The sequence below is a fragment of the Bombyx mori genome, chromosome 19 (assembly GCF_030269925.1).
Source record: "Bombyx mori chromosome 19, ASM3026992v2".
Classification (NCBI taxonomy): Eukaryota; Metazoa; Arthropoda; class Insecta; order Lepidoptera; family Bombycidae; genus Bombyx; species Bombyx mori.
The window spans coordinates 1,990,965-2,006,530 of record NC_085125.1 but is presented as its reverse complement, the minus strand read 5'-3'; the positions used below and the strand labels follow the sequence as shown (position 1 = coordinate 2,006,530).

General features: G+C 36.8%; 2 protein-coding genes and 2 long non-coding RNA genes across 16 annotated transcripts in view; 1 reads left to right on the top strand and 3 right to left on the bottom strand.

Annotated features, from left to right (window-relative positions):
* The window catches only part of LOC101740410 (nose resistant to fluoxetine protein 6), a 29,369-nt gene extending 22,581 nt beyond the window's left edge, over positions 1-6,788 (bottom strand). Inside the window, exons 1-3 of one of the 2 annotated variants that reach the window (XM_038017788.2) lie at positions 6,582-6,788; positions 6,301-6,507; positions 1,406-1,545 (exon numbers count right to left, since the gene is read on the bottom strand). In XM_038017788.2, the coding sequence (XP_037873716.1) occupies positions 1,406-1,545; positions 6,301-6,394 (234 nt within the window). In that variant the 5' untranslated portion in view covers positions 6,395-6,507; positions 6,582-6,788. Of the gene's footprint in view, positions 1-1,405; positions 1,546-6,300 lie in introns of both variants that reach the window. The other variant, XM_062673885.1, reaches the window with a different exon arrangement.
* On the top strand, positions 2,470-4,585 carry LOC101738043 (uncharacterized). The gene is made up of 2 exons (XR_009975641.1): positions 2,470-3,553; positions 4,335-4,585. It is a non-coding gene; the product is annotated as an uncharacterized LOC101738043 (long non-coding RNA).
* Positions 6,789-9,268: 2,480 nt separating the features above from the next.
* LOC134200636 (uncharacterized) overlaps positions 9,269-15,566 on the bottom strand; it is a 68,249-nt gene continuing 61,951 nt past the window's right edge. The window contains exon 2 of the long non-coding RNA XR_009975636.1: positions 9,269-14,126. This is a non-coding gene — a long non-coding RNA (uncharacterized LOC134200636). The remainder of the gene's footprint in view (positions 14,127-15,566) is intronic.
* The window catches only part of LOC101740542 (E3 ubiquitin-protein ligase Nedd-4), a 47,646-nt gene continuing 41,348 nt past the window's right edge, over positions 9,269-15,566 (bottom strand). For all 12 annotated transcript variants that reach the window (XM_012691058.4, XM_012691064.4, XM_012691061.4 and 9 more), the window contains one exon: positions 9,269-15,292. In XM_012691058.4, the coding sequence (XP_012546512.1) occupies positions 15,190-15,292 (103 nt within the window). In that variant the 3' untranslated portion in view covers positions 9,269-15,189. The remainder of the gene's footprint in view (positions 15,293-15,566) is intronic.

Here is a 15,566-nt window from a genome sequence, read left to right as displayed (position 1 = left end):
GGAGACATAATATTCGAGTATTCCTACGAAGGCGTATAGGGAGCCATTTAAGTTCTTTGCGAAAATGAGAAACATGATCGAATTTTCTGAATTCTTCGAATTTCTGAATATATATGTAAGGTAATCTTGGAAATGTCGTAAGCGAGATTCAGGCATCTGTCAGATATCTTGTGTGCTGTGACGACTACCGCCACAATCTAGTGTTAATTGTGAGCCAATAGACATTGCAACTCCAATATCGACACCCACCTTGAAATATAATGTCCAAATTGCCATTACATTGTATAATTGTTGTCTAACTTCTAAAAAACTTACTCAATTGTTTCGTGTAGTACATAGTTTAGGATACCGCGAATTGCTGGTAGATCTATCTCATGAAAATCAAAGTATGCGCGGACTAAAGGATAGATTAGTTAAGGCTAACTTTGATATCCGTTTCGGTAACCACTTAGTGCAAGGTCGGTCGTCAACTCCTCTGTAAATCTAAAGCAATAAAATCTGTGAACTAAATAAATGAAAAAGACCGGTTTATAAGAAAGCAATATCGGCTTACGAATGTCACCATCGCATGTTACAAAATGAACAAGGTCACACATATTCACGTACTGCGATACGATCTATCGTAATGAAATTGATTTTACTTAAACATAATTCCCACACAACCCACTGAGTTTCTCGCCAGATCTTCTGAATGGGTCGCGATTCCGATCTGGTAGTAGGTTCAGCGAAGCACTGCTCTTGCTAGGGCAGATGTTAGCAAATTCTCTCAGGTTGAACCCCTTGAGCTCACTTATCCGACAGCGCGTAGTTGTATTATCCCCTTAGGCTACCGAAGATTAGGTAGGGAAAAAAAGGAATTGAGCCTGGGGCTTTGCAGACTACGAATTTCAGGACACACGAAGCACTATGGAGTATGGTGTCACTATCATCAAAGTACCCATTTACGAGAGAAATGGCGAGATATTGAGCACCAACGCGAATATTCGAAAACTGAAAAAATCAATTGCTGATTTTATACTAAAGACACACATTTGTTAAGTGTAATCGTGCGCTAACATGCGCGTACCGTATGATGTCATATGATAAGATCTTCTCTGAAGTACCCAAAACAAGTGTAAGTTGAAGCTTGCAAATCAGATGGTAAAACTACTATATTATTATAATCTCATCAACTCCCTATTGTTTATTAACAGCGCGACCCAATAACCATTTTCTTGGCGCAAGCTATCTGTTTTGATCAAAACTATTACGCAAATTAATTCTCTCTTACGCCACTTAGAAGCAGGCATCAATAACTAACACACAAACATTTATTCATACTTCGCCTTTGTCCATTTTCTTTTCAACATTAGTAGCCACAATCTACCCAATTTTAGATGTTGGATTACGAAATAAGATTGATTACCTGTAATAAACTGAGTAATGATGATTTTGGTTCCGCCACTTTCAGCACGGCGTCGACAGTACAGTACACGTCTCCGGGTCGCTGGCATTGTGTCCAATCGTCCAGGGCATAAAGCGGAGGTATGGAGTTGAAGAATGTGTCTAGAAAAAATGGTTCTTCGGTTAAAACTTGTATTTCTATCGGACGTATCGATGTTTTGTGACATCGAAATTTCTAGACTATTCTTTTATTATTTTCACTAGCACTTCTATTCCCTGGAAAATTCAGTCTAGACCCGACCTTCTGCAATGAAGAGATCGACCAAGAATAGAAAAAAAAACGTCAGGATTAATCATTTGGCGTCACGACCATCTGGTTTAGTGGTAAGTGACATGGTCACTACACAAGGGGGTCGCGGGTTCGAATCCCGCCAAGGGAGGATATTTGTATGATAAATATAAAATGTATTTTCCAGGGTTATGGATGTATCTTAAATATATGAATGTTTATAATAAAAATCTTACATTTATTTCCGTTATCTGGTACCTGTAACACAAGTTCTTTACGAATTTAGCACGGGACCCGTTAACATGGCGTGATTGTTAATTTAAAAAATAAAAATAAAAATTGAGATTGAGGGCATATTATTTGAAAGCAAATTCACCAGATCCAACCTTCCATCGAATGTAGAACAGTTATTATTTTTTCTACATTATTTTTACTGTACACTGACAATTTAGGAGTGGGTAATATCGGTTTTGCCGCGTATCGAATCGTATCTATATATCGAGTATCAATATCGGATATTGAATCTATATATTCTCTGAATCTATATATTGATGGATGCTAGTAGATCTTCTCGATTCATGATTTTTGAGATTTGAAACGATACGCTGATATAATATCGTAGTAGATATAGATTTAAGTCAACGTTATACGGTTGGTTTTCTGATATCAATTTATAATATGATTTTAAAGTAATAAAAAGAACATGAAAATAAAAACATCAAAAAAACTTTCCTTCATGCTTTTACCAGGCTTAGGACTGGCTACTTTATTTTCATTTTTTAGTATTTTGCGTCTTAATTTAAAATTACAAAATATACCAAAAGAGTGTAGATTTCAAAAGTTTAATACAAACACAAGAAATAAACTCAATTATTTGGATTCAACTAAAAATAGAAAAATGTGTACTTTAAAAATCAAACACAAAAAACTTTTAAGTATTTATAAACACTTGTCCAAAAATTCTAGTTCAAGGTCAAAGCGCGTGAAATTAAATTCAACGATGCAAATAGGCTATACTGCATTCAAGTTAGGGTCGAAAGTTGAAACTTCTTTCCTAAATTGTATCCTGCTGATACGCTAAGAATAATCTACAGACATATGGACTTAAACATAAGATTTACAATTGTATGGATAATGCCTGTTTCTGTTTCATTCATCACATGATATCCCTATCGTGCGCTCACTCACTCTGGCCGATTCGATACGAACCAAACGAATATTGCTGATATTCACGAATCGGTACGTTATGCCGATGCGCATCACATCGAGCAATATCGTGTATCGGCTGATATCGATATATAGATTTCGATTCACGAATCGGTACGATATGCCGATGCGCATCATATCGAGTAATATCGTGTATCGGCTGATATCGATATATAGATTTCGATTCACGAATCGGTACGATATGCCGATGCGCATCACATCGAGCAATATCGTGTATCGGCTGATATCAATATATAGATTTCGTGCGGGGCGATATCGGATTCAACGATATTGCTGCGATATATAGATATTGAATCTATATACGATTTATATCACCCACTCCTAACTGACATACGCAACGAGAATTCATACGCAAACTTGACCTTTGAGTGTCATAACTTTGTCTAATGTCAATACTCCTGATCGTTCACATTTCTTAGTAATTAATTACCTTTGGCTTCAGAAAATAATTAGGAAGGCTGTGGGTGTATGGTACGTCCGATACAAATGCGCCAATCTGGCCAATAAATCTATGGGCCATTATGAATTAGCGGATGTCGTATAAACCTAGAAGAGAAGGTACTAAGCTCACTCTGCCTTACTGTAGCCGAGTTAAAGAAGTATATTCTGGTCTGCAGTCACACAGTTCTACTGAAACTTCAACCATAACTCCAGGTGAGTAGCGTTATTATCGCTTGTAATGTCTTTGTGTGTCCAGGACCTATTGAGGTGAGGCATCCGCTGGATTCAGGCAGCGCGAGTCCCTTCCTGTGATGAGGCTTGTGAGAGACCTTTGTTTAGATATCATTGGCTGAAGGATACGATAGATGTCTTTGGTTAGAACATCTTCTTCTTCTCTATATATAAAAATGAATTGCTGTTCGTTAGTCTCGCTAAAACTCGTGAACGGACCGATTTGGCTAATTTTGGTCTTGAATTATTTGTGGAAGTCCAGAGAAGGTTTAATAGGCATACAAATATGAAAATGCACGGGATTAAATGAAAATAACAATTTTGTTTTTCCTTTTATGTGTCCCCCGTCCGTCTTTTATCTATCGAATGAGGCACTATGAAGTCTGCCGGGTCAGCTAGTTTATCAATAAAAATTCCTTATTGACATTGGTCTCCACAATGGATATCACAAAAACTAGATATAACCATACTATTAAGTGTTAATGAAATCCATTCACTTATTATGAAACATTATCGTAATCCTGGTATGTATTAATCTTTGAACAGCTATGTAGATCGCGCGAGCACACCAAAGATGAAGAAATAATATCGTGTTAACACAGAGTTATTGAAGTTTCAAAACTTGTATTAACAGTATTCTATGTGCTTAGTGCGAGTTTTTTAACGTTCTCGATAGCGTAAAAGTTAACCCAATTTTGTATGCAGTTGGAACAGCGCCCCTAGCGGCAAACGTTGGCAAACGATCCCATTCCTTTTCTCCTAGACTGGCTCCTTTATTATTTTACGTTAATTACACTCGAAGACTCAGCGAGGGTTGACATCATCCGGTGGCTGATCGCAAGACTCAAGTTAAGTCCCTATGCAGCATGATAAGAGAACAGTGACATACTGCGTGGACCCCATATGATGTGGGATAAGGGCATGGAGAAGTTAATACAAAAATCGTGTTCAATAATCCATTGTAAAATGTTTGTTAAATTACCGTATACATAATATAAACATTTCTACGACAAAGTTTTCTTAAATAGATGTGATAAAAGTTTAATAAACTCTGACAATGAACCGCAAACTAAAAACCTTAAAAAATAACAATAACAATAATAATAATTTAATAACTAAAATATATTGTTAAAAGACGTCTCTATAAGCAAGGTTCCGAAGATAAGCTAAACGAGACCAACAAAATTATTGCGGCCAAGAATCCTGTGCTTTCGTGAATAGCCATGTTGATAGTAAAAACAAAGCTTACAAGTAACGCTTCTACTAATAATCATGATAATAATTAAAGAGACTAGTGGAATCAAGGTAACAAAAATATTATGAGGATATTACTTGTACGGTTGAACGATGAAAAAGTAATTCTCATTTAAAATAAATTGAACAAGTTTAATTATTGTTGGTTCTGCGGCCATTTTATGATAGGTCTAAAAATTTTATTCTTGGAATTGAGATGCCAAGAGCGAGAGTAAGAGGCATTTCCGTAAATTAAAAAATAAATATTATTCCTTTAGTTATAGCAGCTACATGCAGCCTTGTCATATACCCATATCACGGTGGAATTGCCGTTATAACTATACATTTAAGATTTAGACTTAATGTCAGATAGTTTATTCACGCTGTGATTGATGTCTATGGGTTCCGGTAACCACTTATAGGTGGACCGTCAGCTCGCTTTCCTTTACACAATGAAAAAAATTAATTGCCAAACGTGAGCGCGAATATCTGATTCCGTCACGATTGAGCTCCAATTATAAACGTTATTTGAAGAGAAGGATCGATTGGAAAACAACGAAATGTCCTTTGAAAACCTATTCAATTTACGAAACCCCCGAACCGACTAAAATGTACAGTATTTCTCTGTGCTTCAACTTCGATTGAAGTATCCGTGGTTTAATGGGAAATTCACCCTTATCGTCTGATGCCGACACACACGGATTAATGACAATTTTTCCAAGGAAACACACACTTAACACAAACGGCTTCCAATAACCAGTAATACAACATCGTGCAATTATAATGAAACCCGCAAAAATATGTGAATCTTCTCAATTATGTAGTGGTAGTAGAGTTTATTGTAACCTGTAAACAGTAGTGCGTTTCGGTTTGGAGGGTGGAGCAGCCGTTGTAACTATACTGAGACCTTAGAACTCATATCTCAAGGTGGGTGGCGGCATTTACGTTGTTACGTTGTTGGCGTACATTATCACCAGATGGGTTGTGTGCTCGTCTACCAGTCTATGCAATAAATAAAGGAGCAAAATAAATGTAACATTTTTTAAGTTATACTTCTTTAGGCGCGTTATGAAAAATTGATGAGAGTGAAATTTTACGATGCGCGCGCACCGTGACACAAAATTAACAGAATGAAGTTGCCCACTAAATTGCTCATTACAATACGACCGACGTAACTTAGCGAGTCTGAATATAGCCGCAGGTGAACTTTCGCGCATGTACACTCGTAAAAAAAAGTGTTAGTAGCATTTATTTTTTAGTAATGTAAATGACAAAATTATTATTTAATATAATTCATACTAAATATTATTAAATTATTAACGTTAAATATTTATTATTAATTATTTAATATTTAAAAAAAAGGAAATAAATTTAATAAAAATAAAGTATAACTTCTTACGCGCGTACATAACACGCACCCTTTTTTATTTAATTACCCTTACCCAAAAGTTAAACTCCTCGAACACATCACAAACTTTTCGACAATTATAACTCACCGTTCACGTTAAGTCCCCGACAGACACTCGCGGAGCTCACGACGATCAGTAACGACCACATTTCACTAATGCAGTCGCTCCGCAGACGGACCATCTCGCGGTGTTGTCACCGGCGGCGCGCTGTCGCAACGCCAATAAGGCCGGCGTCCCTTCCCCGACGCTTTCGTCAGTATTTCGATACGCAGCGAAACAAGCAAATCTATTTCTCTTAAACACAAGTGTTGCATTATGCTCATTGTTATGATAAGTTTGCAATGCGTATTTCTATATTTGTAACTTACTTGTGTAATTCGAGAACTTTTTGTTTTTAAAATTTTTAGCGATGTTTGAGTGGGGTCTTTTGTGTAGTGCGCGGTTTTCGTGTCACGAACGTCGTGTATTTAGATTTGTAAGCCGCGGTTATTAGTTAGCCACTGAGGCTTCGAAGTTGTCTCTGGGTGTTGACCCCGGTATCGTATTGTGTTATCAATAGGTTACAGCATTAGATTAAGTCAGCGGTCGACAACCTTGTCAACCAAAAGAGCCAAATATTGATAACACCTAATAAAAATATATTCAAAGAGCCTTCTTTTTTAATATATATTTTTATTGTGTTTCGAAAACGTTTAATAGTCTCTTACAAGCCAAGTTAATAAGTAATAGTTCGTGCTTGAACTAAACATATCGCCGAAGAAGCCGTAGCTGAAGAGTCAAAGACGCGGATTGACAGCCACTGGACTAAGTGAAAAGATTGCCCGTCTGCGCCCGTAACTATACTGAGACCTTAAGATCTTATATCTCAAGGTGGGTGGCGCGTTTAACGTTGTAGATGTCTATGGGCTCCAATAACCACTTAACACCAGGTGGACTGTGAGCTCGTCCACCCATCTAGCAATTAAAAAAAACGATATACATAAAATTTTCATAAGGATTCTCAAAAGTTTTAGAGGTTGGGCAAACTATCACCCTTGGGACCTTTTGTTCTTAATGGCTACAATGGCTACTAATAGATTTATTTCTTCTTCGATAAATCTGTCAATGAGTCGAAGAGTGAAGTTCGCTCGAAACGTTTAGTTCTTTCATTTGTACTCAGAAGGAAACGACCTTCTGCCGCTTCAGATAGAGTTTACTTTACCGGCTGCGTGATTTTACCATTATGATTTCAGACTATAGCTGTCCACTACCGAGCTTAAGCCTCTAAAATTGATCTAATGCGGCCGGTCTCTTGCCACCTACATTCAACGTGACCCAGCAATTTTCACTAGGTCGTCGGTTGGTAGGTGTCCACCCACACTACCATACACATTTTTTTTTTTGGTTTTTTTTTTTTATTGCTTAGGTTGGTCGACGAGCTCACGGTCTACCTGGTGTTAAGCGGTTACCGGAGCCCATAGACATTTATAACGTCAATGCGCCACCCACCTTGAGATATAAGTTCTCTCAGTAGTTACAACGGCTGTCCCATCCTTCAAACCGAAACGCATTACTGCTTCACGGCAGAGATAGGCAGGGTGGTGGTACCTACCCCTGCGGACTTACAAGACGTCCTACCACCAGTATGTATATCTAAATCAATCAATAGAGCCATTATTTAACGACAATTTCGTTTACATATGAGAAACGTGGCCCAAAATCGTAAGCAGAGCCGGTTCGCCTTGAAACACGAGATGTACTTGCGAAAGAAAACGTTGCACTGAAACTTGTTGTTAGTGCAATAATGTTTATGCTAAACCAGCTATTTATTGAGTAACGCCCCAAAGAGGGGACACGTTCACGTTTTGCACAATATTATTCCTGTTCGATCACTTTCTTGTCTTTTTTTATCATTGAGGGAATGCTGGTGGCCCGGAGGCCTTTCCAGTTTCACCAGGACAGGTGAGCGAGCAAGGGCTCAGCCAGGAGGGAGGGATTTGCTAATAGCCACACGAGCGCCCCCAAACGAGTCCTAACAACTCAAAAGTAGCTGCTTTGCGAATGAATCTACTACCGGATCGGAATCGCGACCCGCTGAGAAGATCCGGCGAGGAACTCAGCGAGCTGATGTTTAGGTTAGATGGCACGTCTTACTCTTTGCCGAGTTCGAAAATACGGTTACCGGGGTCCCTAAGCCTGCTCCTAATGTTACGAGCTAAAGGCGTCTAATGCAAGGGTTATTGGATCTGATGGATCCGAAGGATTGTTTCTTGTGTCAGAGCATCAACAGATGCTTGCACACACGAATTGTCACATTAAGTTGGGACTTTGTGCAATTATTGGCAAATTAGGGTAGATTTCTATTAAATTAACATCAACAAACGACAAGTGGCGCCCGAGTAGTTGTGTGTTCCCAGTTTGGCAACACAGACGACAGCCTACAATAGTAAGTCATACAGGTCTAGAAGAAAAAAAAACACTTCTTAATAATGTTGTATGTTGTTGTATGTTGTAACTATACTGAGATCTTAGAACTTATATCTCAAGGTGGGTGGCGCATTTACGTTGTAGATGTCCATGGGCTCCAGTAACCACTTTACACCAGGTGGGCTATGAGCTCGTCCACCCAACAAAGCAATAAAAAAAAAATAAAAAAAAAAATATTATAATCTATATATTATACCCTATGGTAAGAATGGTCAGGCAGTATAATGATTTGGCTAAATGTCAGGGTAACATTGATATCTTTGAACCTAGACTCAGGGGATTTGTCAATTTGTCAAATGTTATCCTATTTACCAATGGCTATTTATCAATATTTGTAATTTCAATTGTGTTTTCAATAGCCAAAGCTAGGCACATTAACATGGTTTTGCTGAGTGCACATACTATTTAGATTGTAATCCAGATTAGATCTAAGTACTACTTGTACGATTTAGCTAATAATTAGCACAAAACATTACAGTACATTACTGTAATGATTGTAATGTTTTGTGCGTCAATAAATAAATAAAAAATAAAAAAAACTCCTACAGGAACCTGTGAAAAGGGACAAAAATAAAATACATTGCCTTCATAATTTTGCATAATTATTTTTAATTTTTAGAATCTTTACACAGTCCTGGTGATGGATGCTCGGCGCGTTTCTTCGCCGACACGTTACAATGTCACCAAACCGTTTTAATAATGGAATATAAATTTTCATCTTCCTTTGAAGTTTCGAAGTTATGCAAATAAATTCAGATGGGTGGGAATCATCAGCAAATCTTCCTTGTTAGAACAGCGAATGAAAAAAAAACCGCCAAATCGTGTGTTTTTAAATTGAAATCTGTCAAAGTACTATACGCAATCACGTCCGGTGAACCTAGTACAACCGATTGAGGTTACTAGAATAGGTTGGCAAAAAAAAAAGTAAAAAGAGTAGCTAGTACGTCTTGATATAAATATTAAAAAAAAAAAAATGCTTTCGCTTTCAATACCAAAAAAAAAAAGAAACGTCAAAACTTCAAAAGAAACTAATATTTGAAATACACATCGCTAGCTAACTTAAGTAATATTCCTAATTAACAATGGAAATCATTAACGAAACATTACTAATTAAATATAAATAGAAAATAATGATGAATGGGATTCTGGTACGTGTTTAAAGAATTTTTCGTTTTACCATTATTATAATTTTTTTTTTTTTAATTATAAACTTCACCATTTAATGGATGCGTAATTAAATTTCGTTTATATTCCCTAAATAATTTAGCATTCTATTGTACACCTTAAAAACTAGTTTATTTACATTTATGTGCTGAATACGAAAATATCTTTTTGTATTTTACTTTAAGGATAAAAATTACGATAATAATTTTATAAATCTAAGCGAAAATGCGATTCGTTTATTTAGGACGCTGAAAAAAAAACATTTCAAACAAGACAACTAGAGTAAATACAGTGTGCTGAGTGCGAGTGTTTTTGACGTTATCGATAGGGTAAGAGTTAACTAAAATTTGTATGCAGTTGGAACAGCGCCCCTAGCGGCAAACGTAGGCAAACGTTCCAACTCCATACAAATTTGAGTTAACTTTTACGCTATCGAGAACGTTAAAAAACTCACACTAAGCACACAGCTTAAGGCAATAATGTATGACTTCGACTTTGAACCTGCTCGGGTCTTGATTGAGGGGTAGGCGCGATAGCACTGAGCAGGCTAGCGAGACAAGTTGATATATGTTGTATGTACGTTACAATTTTAGTTTTTACTACCTGTGAACTGGGAGTAACAGAGAGTGGGGCGACCATCGACATCTGTGTGCTTAGTGCGAGCTTTTTAACGTTCTCGATAGCGTTAAAGTTAGCTCATATTTGTATGGAACGGGATCGTTTGCGTACGTTTGCCGCTAGGGGCGCTGTTCCAACTGCATACAAAATTGGGTTAACTTTTACGCTATCGAGAACGTTAAAAAACTTGCACTAAGCACACTGACCGATCCGCTATGAAATCCGACGTACATTTGCATCGCAGGCTGTTATTCACTCATTAATATTTTATACAAACTATCACTTCAAATATTAACTCAATAATAATAAAAAGAACTCTATACACCTGTTTAGTCTCTATATCGGGCAAGGATTAATAATAGATAAGTGTCGTTCGCGAACGAACGAATCAAACGACCCGTGTCTCAAATTCCGCGCGAACGATAGGGTCACTTCAAAAAATATGAGTCGTTCACTAGATCGACTCGCTTAACAAAACCTACGAATCAGAAGAAAAGAACCATACAGTCATTCTGGTCATTTCGGGTTGCCGGGTCTCGACCCGCGCCCGTCTCGGTTAGTCGTTCGTTGTCGCATAATGACGCATAACGCATTTGAATTGTTTTGATCTCACGTAAACAATCGAACTATAACAGTTTCTTTAAACGTTCGACTGAACGGGTCGTACGAACCGGATCATTTTGTCAACAGGTCAGTATTGATCTGAATCTTTAAAATTGAACGAACGACACATATCTAATTAATAAGACACGTTTTCAGTTAAGTGACTAACGTATATTGGGATTACATTGCAACGAGGCTATCGACAGCCCGACAATCCCGAGACTGAAGTAGCATTGTTGCAATATAATTACCGCTAACACATACATGTAATTATTAGTTGCTGTGGGGACATTTGTGGTCCCTACACACCGTTCCATTTGCCATAATATTTTGAAGTCTGTATTCGTTCAGACTATGGACTTTTTGGCAGGAACGGGAGGAGTGAAGTTGTGTGATTTGTTTTATTTTGTCTATTTAGTGTTTCTTCAGGTTTAAATGTCTAATAATTGTGGTTTATTAACTGTTTAATATCTGTGAAAGTGTACAAATGTGGGAAAATGAAACAAAGCCGCTGGACGTAACATCTCGGGATCCTCCAAAAAGTCCACTGAAAAAATCTTAGTAAATGACCACCATTTTACTGAGATTATGTTTCATCCCATATCATCTCATCTCATTTCATTTCATTTCATCCCAGTTGATTAATATCTCAAATTAATCATCTTCATTTCATTTCACTCCATAATAACATTTTTCATAAAAATATGAATATAAATTAAAATAAGACATGACTTAAAGGTCTTAGTTACCAGGTCATAAAATCCCTTAAAAAAACAGTGTAGTAAAAAGCGTCCGCTGAAAGGGAGTCAATAAAGATGGCGCCATAGTAGCAAATGGAAAGATTTGAACACTTCACTTCAATCCAACACCCTTCACTCTGTTTTAACTGCTATATTCATATCATTTCCACTTCCTACACTAGCCCTATTTCGGTGAGCCTTCGAACTTGCTCATTACGGGTGAAAACTTTTTCAACTTATCCCATAAACAAGACGGTATTCTCTACCCTCTATAGTTCGTATAAGGTGAAAATTTGAATATACGTTATTCCACGTTTGATGTTTTGACATGGCACTGAGTAATAATAATTAATTGTTATTTTCTTTTCCGTTCCGAAGTTCTGCAAATACGCACGTACAATGTTTCGATTATATTTAAAATTCAGTAATTTTTCAATATCAAACATTAATCAGGTAACCGGATGTTTGAGCCCGGTCCGACACGTACACTTGACAGCTGTCAGATGTGACAGTTCGAGCGTTTGTCATGAAAAAACGATTTTCTCATTAAAAGAGTCGTTGCAATATTTTTGTTTATAAAATACTATTACTATCACATCAGATTATGTGTATAAGTTCGTAAAGTGATGCAAAATTTAAATTTATGTGCAAAAATATTAAATACATTGAACAACAATTAATTAATTTTTTTAAATCTTTTTCAGTTTGCCCTATCACTATTCGCAATTGAGCCGACAAACCTTTATTCACACCAATTATGTTAACATAGTTGACAGAGAAGCATTATTACACCGTATGACTTAATTAAGGTATGTTAAAAAAAAAAAATTACCAAATGCCTTTTTTTGTTTTTCAATTGCGAAGACCATAAATTGTTTTTCTAATTTCATATTAAAATACTCATCGACAGACGACCTTAAAGCGAATACGATTAAATAAAGGTTTCTTTTTTTTAAATACTTTAAGAAATCTCAAGATTAAACAAGGACGGAAATAAAACTAGTGACATTGACTAATAGGTGTGCTTAGTGCGAGTTTTTTACGTTCTCGATAGCGTAAAAGTTAGCTCATATTTGTATGGAACGGGATCGTTTGCGTACGTTTGTCGCTAGGGGCGCTGTTTCAACTGCATACAAAATTGGGTTAACTTTTACGCTATCGAGAACGTTAAGAAACTCGCACTAGGCACACTTATGTCACAGAGTACTTACTTGGCAGGAGCCAAAAAGTATCTAGAAGTTTCCTTCGGCGTTGCTGACGTATACGTTGATGTGAATATCTCACCATCAGATTTACCACCATCGTATATGGGGAGTGCTTTGAGGAATTGTTTGAGATGCCCCCATCATCTCGTTTACTACCATCCTATCTAGAACGTTTCTATTGTTAGTCTCAATGATCACGACCCACTAGGCTGTAAGTTGTCACCGGAACCCGTGGATATTTTAACGTGAATGCCGCCGTCTTGAGACTTGAGGTCGATGTCTCAAGTGCGCGACGACTACAGACATATTCCTTCAAATAGGAACGCAAGGTAACTGCGCAGTAGACGAAGACGGTACGCTACCATCTTGAATTAAAATATGAAAAATACGGATATTTCCAATAATTTGTCCAAACAGTTAATTTGATCGCAATTTTAAATTAGTAATTTGACAACAATCAAAATTGACTACGTGATTGTATTTTTTTTTTAAATTTTAATTTAAATTAAATTCCTTATAACGAACTCTAATTATATACATAATATAATCTACATATACGATTTTATTTTTCATATATAGTATATATATATATTTTTAGAGGAAACAATAGGCACTCGTTTTCGTAATTATTACTAAAATAAACGCGTTTATATCTATACAATAATTCATTTGTAAGCGACATAATCGCGTCGCCACTACTGTAATATAGTAATTTCTAGTATTGCTTTCTCGTCTATGCATATAGATGTAAATATTTTTTACAATTCATAAATTTAGAATAAAAATTAAAACTTCCACGAATCAACTTATGGCGGACAATCTGCTTTTTTTGTCAGTAACTAAATAAAATCAAAATTTACTTTTGCGATTAAAAACTTTTTTATTTCCATGTCACGTCTTACCTGAAGTTCATTACTCTGGTAATAAATACACCACTCATGTACATACCACAAGGAACTAATAAACGTAAAAAAAACCACATTGCCGCCTCCACAGAGCCACATAAAATAATAAATAGGATTCCCGCGTTTATTTTTATGACTTTTCTGTTTTGACACTTGTGACAGTGACAGCTCGCTCGAAACGTCAAACACGTTCACAGAAGCAAACGTGGTACCTACTAATTTATGTTATCGTGTTGCGTTAAATAAAAATAATGAAAATTCGTTTTGGACAATTCAACTATGCGTTACATTTCGATACTGCAAGGGAATTTATGTATATAAATGTTTAAAATGCTCCATGCATTTTAAATAATAATAATTATTATTATTTTTAAATAAATTTAGATACTATTTGTAAAGTATGGGAGGGCATTAAAAACTCTAAGGAACGTAAATTAAAAAACAAAACTTTTTTATGGCAAAAACTAGCGCCGGAGTTACTATTCCTCACAGAAATTCGTTGACGACTAACAAACTCCTTACTTAATTCGTCCCCTCAATTTCTGATTATGGCCAACATAACAGAATCTTGTTATATTTAAATTTAAGTCTTATCGCTACACGATAGAGTGCACGCGTGTAAGAAGCGCGCAAAATTCGTCGCAATATAGAAATGCGAACCCATATCTTTTATAGAGTTACAAATATTTTTTATTGGTAAATGTTAATTATAAAGCGTACTATACTATAGACTTGAAGTGGACATGCGAAAGGTTTTTAAGAACACATACTCAGATTTTAGCTTATTGTTTTTTACCGCTTCGTGAACATAGCTCGGTCATAGTGCTCGCGCAATGACATTAAATGCAATACAAACAGATGTTTAATTTTGAGGGTGACGTCATAAAAAGGGGGGGTAAATGACCTCGCGCGAGCGCTTATGCATCTACTAAAACGGTAGTTCTACTAGTGAATTATGTGTTCCGTCATGAATGTCCCGCGCACGTCCCGAGATCGAAATGTCTTCTAAATGTAGATACGCCTTGAAGTTTGCACTTAAGTACACAAGTGTTATGAGAACAAATAAAATATTATATTTTGCGTTGAATCGAAACAAAGGTAATTAATTAATTTTTTGAAAGAACACCAGACGGTGTAAATAAAAGTAATTAATATTTGTAGCACGTTCATTGGCCCGGGTTCGTCTCGCTTGTACCCTGAACACAACCTAAGTCATGCCCTTCAGGAGTTCTTGTCTTTTGTTAGTTGATCAGGGTCTCGGTTTGGCGACGTCGTTCAGTCGACTCCGGCGAACCCTTGCGAGCCCTCGATGGCCTTGATCAGCTTCTCCCTGAGCTGCTGGTAGCTCTCGTACGGCGGTAGATCGATACGGTTGAAACTGAAAAGGTAAGTTACTAGTGGTAGGATGCGGGTAGGTACCACCGCCCCGCCATTTCTGCTGTGAAGCAGTAACGCGGTTTGGTTTGAAGGGTGTAACCGTTGTAACTATGCTGAGACCTTAGTACTCATGTCTCAAGGTGGGTGGTGGAATTTACGTTGTAGATGTCAATGGACTCTGGTAACCACTCAACACCAGGTAGGCCGTCAGCTCGTCCAGACATCTAAGCAATAAAATAATAATAATAATGTAGCATGGACTAGCGGACGGACCC